The 8,254-nt window shown below is 34.1% G+C and overlaps 1 protein-coding gene across 1 annotated transcript in view; it reads right to left on the reverse strand.

The window, feature by feature from the left end:
• The window catches only part of LOC106881606 (dynein axonemal heavy chain 5-like), a 222,976-nt gene that overhangs the window by 30,555 nt on the left and 184,167 nt on the right, over positions 1-8,254 (reverse strand). Inside the window, exons 57-58 of the mRNA XM_052975199.1 lie at positions 7,589-7,842; positions 4,869-5,067 (exon numbers count right to left, since the gene is read on the reverse strand). Coding sequence (XP_052831159.1) covers positions 4,869-5,067; positions 7,589-7,842 — 453 coding nt within the window. The remainder of the gene's footprint in view (positions 1-4,868; positions 5,068-7,588; positions 7,843-8,254) is intronic.

Consider the following 8,254-nt stretch of genomic DNA (forward strand, 5'->3'; position numbering starts at 1 on the left):
ACAACAATATATATATATATACATATATATATATATATATATACCAGCTTGCAAAACACATTTTAGCAAAAAAAACTCCCACATATTGGGCCCTGGACAAAACTTCTCGTATAACATTGCGACACACACAAGCTGATATCTAATATGCACTGTGTATGTGTAAAACAACTGCATGCATGGAGACACACATACAAACCCTATACAACCATAAGAAACAAATTTAAAAAATCAAACCAATCACACATACATAATTTAGAAAAACACAAGCACATTCATAGTCATATACACTAAGTCTAGTCACATTATCTCTCCTAATCTTGTCAATGTTTTAAACATGTTCTTTCCTTCTCAAATCTAGTGATTTCCATTATTCAGTGTGGCTTTAATATTTGCACATGGAATTTTTTTTCTGATATATTTTTTAAAAATTTTATTTTCGCTATTTTTTCATTTTTACTCGTTCATACTTCTGATGAAGAGTTTATGTCAAAAATATTAAGGTATGAGACTAACGATAAAAAAAAAAACTTTTATTTTATCTTTTCTTGTTTTACATGTTGCTATTTTCATGTTTACACACACACAAAAGATGGGTAATAGTAACACAAAAGTAAAGAAAAAATACAATAAAGCCTTTTGTTAATTGGTCTCACGCCCAAAGTAATAAAAACATCTGCTTTTATCTCAGATGTTTTATGTGTGTGTGAATTATATATGCATGTATATTTGTACATATATATATATATATATATATATATATATATATATATATATATATATATATATATATGTATATATGTATATATATATACACACACACACACACACACACACATAGACTTTACACTATTTGCATATGTAGTACGAGGTGACAGCACTAAGCAGTGCTGTATATAAATACAAATTTGTTATCAGTTCAAATATGCTTGAGGGCGATCTTTCGGTACGAGTTCCTAAATATCGGCCTTTTCCGTAACACCCGCACGTTTTTCACTACGGTGTTAGGGTTAGGGTTTTAGGGTTAGGGTTAGGGACGGAATTCCCTAACGCAAACCCTAAAACCCAAACCGTAAACCTAACCCTAACTCTAAACCCTTCAAAATAAATCACGCTCTCTGTATGTCTTTCACTGTTATGACGTCGTTTCCCTGTTTCTCTCCAACACTTTTTATGGAAAAGGCCGATAATTAGGAACTCGTACTGAAAGATCGCCTGCTTGAGGTATATTAAAAACCATTACAAAGCCATTTGTTGCATTTTGCCATGGATAAAATTTTTACTGTTGACAAATGGGCGTAAATACACAGGATTGACTTACAGTGCCACCTGACCAGACTGGAGGATGCATGCATTTCATAGTGGTTATCTCCTCTTCAGCCATAGAAACAGGACAAGAAACCACTGCGAACTGACACGAGAGATAGGATCTCTCTAATGACATTCTTGTCCCTCAGTCAATGACTGGTTGCACTATTCAGGGATCTTTTTTAAAACGGGGGCCACATTTTTCATTAATGTTTTACGTAGTGTTTTTGGTACCGAAAGACTTTCAAACTTCGTATACTTATCTATTTTGTGTTATAGAACAGAAAAATATTTTTGTATTCGAATTTATTTCATGTAAAAAATTGTCTTATTTCGATAATTTCAACCAATCACTGACGTCCATTCAGCCGATATACATTAAGTGCCGACTACATAAACAAACGATTCTTCGTTTTATTTGCTTTTTTCATTTTAAATTTGCTTTAACCCTAACCCTAACCCTAGAGTTAGGGTTAGGGTTAATTGTTTCAGAATCGTTTGTTTGTGTAGTCGGCACTTAATGTATATCGGCTGAATGGACGTCAGTGATTGGTTGAAATTACAGAAATACGACAACTTTAACATGGAATAATTTATGGATTTCTTTTTTTTTTTTTTAAGAAGACTAAGAGAAAAAGATGTTTTATATGACACATTCTACCAGTGTTCCAAGTTTCAAAGTGTTTCGTTAATGAAAAATGTGGCCCCCGTTTTAAAAAAGATCCCTATTGAGCGACTTACCTTAAATAAAATATTGGGTCACAATGCTAAGCAGTGATGTGTACAAATACAAAATTGCTTGAGACATATTCAAAACCTTAATAAAGCCATTCATTGTGTTTTGTCACAGAGAAAATTTCACACTGTAAGCAAATGAGTGTGAATACGTTGAATCAGGTCACTGTGCCACCTGAACAAACTGGGGGAATGTGTGTGTTTCGGAGTGATTATCTCCTCTTCAGCCATAGAAATTGGACAGAGAGGTACTGCAAAGTGACACGAGAGACAGTATACATTTACATATAAGTCCCAAACTGTGATATCGTTTTGAGGTGTGTTGAGTATATGATACTGAAACGCTACAATAATAGTGGAAGAGTGATATCGATCATCTTTGCTCATCTCAGGGTGAGTTTCTTGCCCAGTCTGGGACATTCATGTAGGGAACTTTCCCAGGATGCTATCCCCCAAGAAATTGGTGTATAAACAAAACATACATACATATATATATATATATATATATATATATATATATATATATATATATATCTCTGTATATATATTTACATGTGGAGGCGCAATGGCCCAGTGGTTAAGGCAGCAGACTCGAGGTTGGAGGATCACGGTTTCGATTCCCAGACCAGGCGTTATGTGTGTTTATTGAGCGAAAACACCTAAGTTCCACTAGGCTCTGGCAGGGGGTGGTGGCAACCCCTGTTGTACTCTTTCACCTCCACTTTCTCTCATTCTTTCTTCCTGTTTCTTGAGTAAAGCTGTGATGGACTGGCGTCCCGTCCAGCTGGGGTGGGAACATATACGCCATAGAAACCGAGAAACCGGGCCCATGAGCCTGGCTAGGCTTTAAAAAGGCACAAAAGAAAGAAAGAAATATGTATTTACACACTCTTTACCTATCTTTCTATCTCTTTCTCTCTCTCTGTATGTGTATTAACTTTCATGCACTGCCTTCATTTCGTTTACAACCTTATCTTCTAATATTTAATTTCATATTAGGACACTCTGCTTATTACACACAAAGTGCTTAGCTATCAAATCCTGTTTTCTGATTGGGTAAAAATGAACAAGCTCTAAACCTATGCAACATTTTTCTAAAGTTTTTCTGGAATAAATTAATCACAATCTCGGATTCAGCATTAAAAAAATATAGCAATATGCCAAACTTGAAAATGTTCACTTAACTGTAAAATTTCAAAGTCTGTGACAGCCATAGGGTGAAAGTAAATAATTCCATGGGGAAACTGATATAACTGAAGCTTTATAATACAGCATTTCTCTATTATAACAATTCCCAATATATTATAACAATTTCAAATATATTATATGTAATAATTCAGAATATAACTTTTCTATAATATAAACAACTTGAAACAGTTTTCTTGTATTTCTTCCACAACAAAGTATACCATAGTTCATTAATTTTAAGGGTATGACTAAATACTGAATCAATTATCTTCTCCATTTGTTGTCTAGGTGATAAATCAGTTGCTCTGATATAGTGTTGTATTCTTTGTCTATTGCTTTCATTTTTCACATTTCTAATGATGAATTTTTCTCTTCTCTGTATATATTTACCAGACACACACTCTCTCTCACTCTATAAAAGTATATTGCTCACAATGAGCAATATGCTTGTCAGTGTGTGTAAGCATGTGTATAAAGAATTTCATTAGAACAACACAGTGATTTAAAAGAAAGGTATGTAACAGATAATTTATTTTAATAGGGTACTCTTCTGTTAGCAAATATGATTTTTCTTACACACACATGGACTCACTTGGCACAGGGTGGGGGTTAAGAATTTTAATTACAATTTTTTTGTTGATGTTGTTGCTTAAATTTCAGCAATGGACCACTGCATTATCATTCCATAAAATGTACTTATGGGGAGAAAAATACTGAAAAACATCAATACATGCTATAGTGACAAAGAAACTAGGAAGAGACCAGGTGGTCATGACATGTGTTAGAAACAACAGCTAAATCTCCCTTAAATCACACACTTTTTTTGCATGAAAATTATTTTGAAATTATAAACAACAAACAAATTTCAGATTTGGATTGTACATATTTTAAAACTGACTTAAAAAAGAATTCTGAGAAAAAAAAAAAAAAAAATTCAGGATTGGGGTGGGGTTGGGTGAGGGTCAATGAAAGAAATTTTTTTTAATTTCACTATAGGTACAGGAGTGGCTGTGTGGTAAGTAGCTTGCTTACCAACCACATGGTTCCGGGTTCAGTCCGACTGCATGACACCTTGGGTAAGTGTCTTCTACTATAGCCTCAGGCTGACCAAAGCCTTGTGAGTGGATTTGGTAGAGGGAAACTGAAAGGAGCCCGTTGTGTGTATATATATATATGTATGTATGTATGTATGTATATATGTGAGTGTATGTTTGTATGTGTTTGTCCCCCACCCCACCGAACATCACTTGACAACCCATGCTGGTGTGTTTACATCCCCGTAACTTAGTGGTTTGGCAAAAGAGACCAATAGAATAAGTACTAGGCTTACAAAAAATAAGTCCTGGAGTTGATTTGCTCGATTAAAAGCAGTACTCTAGCATGGCCACAGTCAAATAACTGAAACAAGTAAAAAGAATATTGTTTTTAAATTATGTTTCATTTTCTGTCTGAAAATAAAAGAAGTGAAGATTGTAATGGTGATCACTGATCACCAAAATTTCTTATTTTAAATTCTCAAGGCTTTTTCCATTGCTTTTAAGAGCATAGTGCAAAAAAGACAGGCCAAAATCAGTATTGAGTTGGGGAGAGGGTTTTGAAAAAGTTCATAAATTTTCTCTCTCAATGAAAAGTAAATATAAATAATCACCTTTAATGAAAGTCAGAAATTCTTCATGCCTTATTTTTTGTGCTTGAAGGTCAATTTTCAGGGTTAACAAGAGAGTAAAGGTCAGTTTATCTGTTGCATATAGACTTCGGACAGTATACTTGTAAATTTCATAAGTCATAAACCGTATGATGTTCAGAATTCTCTTTTGAGTTATTGGTGATTTAGCTGATCTGAGAATCAAACATAGATAAAGGCATAATGATTAGTATTTTCATAATAATGGAATCTTCAAGTGATTCCTTTCTCTCAAACTCAATTAGAAATTTGTCTGAAATTTCTGAGATGTATTATTGGTGAGCAGGCAGAATCATAAGCAGTTCAGACAAGATACTTAGCAGGATTTCTTTAAGCTTGTTGTGTTCTGAGCTCAAATCCTGCTAAGGTCAACTTTACCTTTCATGCTTTTGAGCTACATAAAATAAGCACCAGTTGAGCACTAGAGTTGATTTAATTAACTTACCCTACACTAAAGTTGCTGGCCTTGTGCCAATATTTCAAACAATTACTATAGACAGTTGTAGTGTATATATAGATCAGTGTCTACATGATAGGCCTTTATCTTGGTTGTTGTGGCCACAACCTTTCAGCCATGGTACCTTTCAGCCATGGTACCTTTCAGCCATGGTACCTTTCAGCCATGGTACCTTTCAGTCATGGTACCTTTCAGCCATGGTACCTTTCAGCCATGGTACCTTTCAGTCATGGTACCTTCCAGCTTTCTTCAGGAGCCTGTCAAGTTCAGTAACATTCACAAGATTTCAAACCACATCCATTATTAAATCCATAGGAAGAGATTGTTCTCATTTCATTGTCCATATAGGGATATTCTCCTTCTTGGGTTATTGCTCACAATGTTTTGATTGTTCCATGGAGCTATAACAGAAAACAATTGTCCAAGGTGTCACCCAATGGGGCTGGATATTAAAAGGAAATCTATATTAATTAATCCAGTGGAACTAATTTTGTTCTCAACATTTCTTTTTATTGTTATCGTTGTTGTATCGTCCCTGATCAACATTGATTGAACAGATCAATAGTTAAAGGTGCTCCAGTCATAACTACTCCTTGTGGTTTATCAAGAACCATATTGTCCAGTGAGTTTTCCTTTTTGAACACGGTAGAGTGTAATTTTAGGACATTTCATTGCTATTTCTAGCAAGTTAAATAACTGCTTATAGATACCCTTGTCTCCACTAGTCTTAGTATTCATCTGTGATAAGTAATTGGAGAACTTCTATATTGTTATTCGACCTGCTAGAAATAGCAGCCAAATAACCATCAAATCATGTTCGATAAAGTTAAAAATTACACATTGGATAATTTAGTCCTAGATACATTTTGTGTGAAAATAAAAAGAGATTGTCACAGCCAGAAAACCTCAATTGTATACCTGTTGAGGATAAACAGCTGCAGCAACAACACATATTTAACCAAACAAACAAGATCAAAGAGTAGATCTTATCTGACACTCAAGCAAAAATTTATATTCTGTTTCATGGAAATAGAATACGAATTTTAAAATTCATAGATTCACATCAGTTACCTCCGACTAAATTGGAATCTGTTTCTACAAAATGCTGCCCAAAATTTAAGTTGCATAAATTAATACCAGATACTTACAAAGAAAAATAGTTAAAACATACATGGATGCAACCACTACAATAGATAAAATGTCACAGTGTTACACGTTTTTCAGTTACATGACTGCTGAGTGTGAGAACTAAAGCACATATAATGTAAACATCAATAATACAGGCACTCTATTTATGTTTTTTCCAAGAAAAGGGTTGGATGTCAAGTAAGATACTTATAAATTTTAATGATGCATTTTTGTTAACATGTTCCTGGTGAAAACAAATTTTCTGAGAAAAAATACAAAAATTTATTTTTGTTTGAATCTGCTTCTGTGAAGTAACTTTTCTTAATTACACCACACCCAATAGAATTATTACAGACTTAGCTGTGTGGTTAAGAAATTTGCTTCCCAACCACTGGTTCTAGTTTCAGTCCTACTGCATGGCACTTTAGACAAGTGTCTTCTACTACAGCGCTGGGCTGAACAAAGCCTTGTGAGTGGATTAGGTAGATGGAAACTGAAAGAAGTAGCCATTTACATACATACATACATCCGTTCATACTTACATATATATGTATGTATGTATGTTTGTATGTATGTCCAACAATCACCCTCCTCACCAAGCAAGCTGGATGGGGTTACCAGTTTAGATGCTGAAGACCAGACCATGCAGAACGATACATAAGACCTGTCAAAGGGCAGAAGAGCTCATGAGCAGTCAACAGCCATCCAACGATATGTGCATATGTTTATGTATGCATTATGTATCATTCATTTACAACATTCTGTGAAACCATGTGTAGTCACTGGGGAAGTACTACTTCGCTTAGAAACAAGCAAGAGCTGGTAACAGGAAAAGCGTTAAGGCAAATAAAATATGCTTCAATAAAATCCATCTGACCTATGCAAACACAGGTGAACATTAAAGCGATGATGATGATGATGATGATGATGCTTGTTGTTGTAAATTGAAAGTTGTTATAATGATTTTGTTCCTAAACAACATGAAACAGTTTTGCAAACACCACTGTACCCTATCCAGCTTCGTACATAAAATAAAAAAAATAAAAAAAGAAGTTTACCCTCTCAGAACAAATAACAATGAATGAATATACCTTTCCATTGACATATCAAACAGCTGAAGAAATTGTTCTAGTGCTGTCTGATACATGCAATTTACCAAACTCATTTCAGTGATGAGGAAATACAAGATACTTCCTCTGGTAGCAACAGGCCGAAATTCTTCCCGTGCTTCGTTAATTTTCACTTCTGTTTCAGCAGCTGTAATTAACTTCTGTTTCACTTCTTGTGATGTATCTTTTGTGATATGGAGAACATTGATTAAATTAGAATCCTCAACTAACGAACCCTGTAATAGAAGAAAAGATAATCAAAACATACATTTTGCATTTTCACATGTATATATATTAATTAGTGTGTGTGTGTGTGTGTGTGTGTGTGTGTGTGTGTGTGTTGTATGTGTGTAACAGATATATATTAATCAATGAAATTCCAGCTTAATCTGATTTTCACGTTTTGTTATTTGCAATTTTTACAATATTGAAATAAACTAATACTTTCATGTGTTATGCAGTCATCAGTTTTATGTAGCGACAGTCATGTTCTGTTAATTGTGGAACACGACTGTCGCTAATTAAACCTGATGATTGAATAACACATGAAAGTACTAGTTTATTTCAATATTGTAAAATTGTAACAATTGCAAATAATGAAATGTGAAAATCAGACTAAAATGGAATTTCATTGATTAATATATTGTT

This window comes from Octopus bimaculoides, chromosome 20 (assembly GCF_001194135.2).
Source record: "Octopus bimaculoides isolate UCB-OBI-ISO-001 chromosome 20, ASM119413v2, whole genome shotgun sequence".
Classification (NCBI taxonomy): Eukaryota; Metazoa; Mollusca; class Cephalopoda; order Octopoda; family Octopodidae; genus Octopus; species Octopus bimaculoides.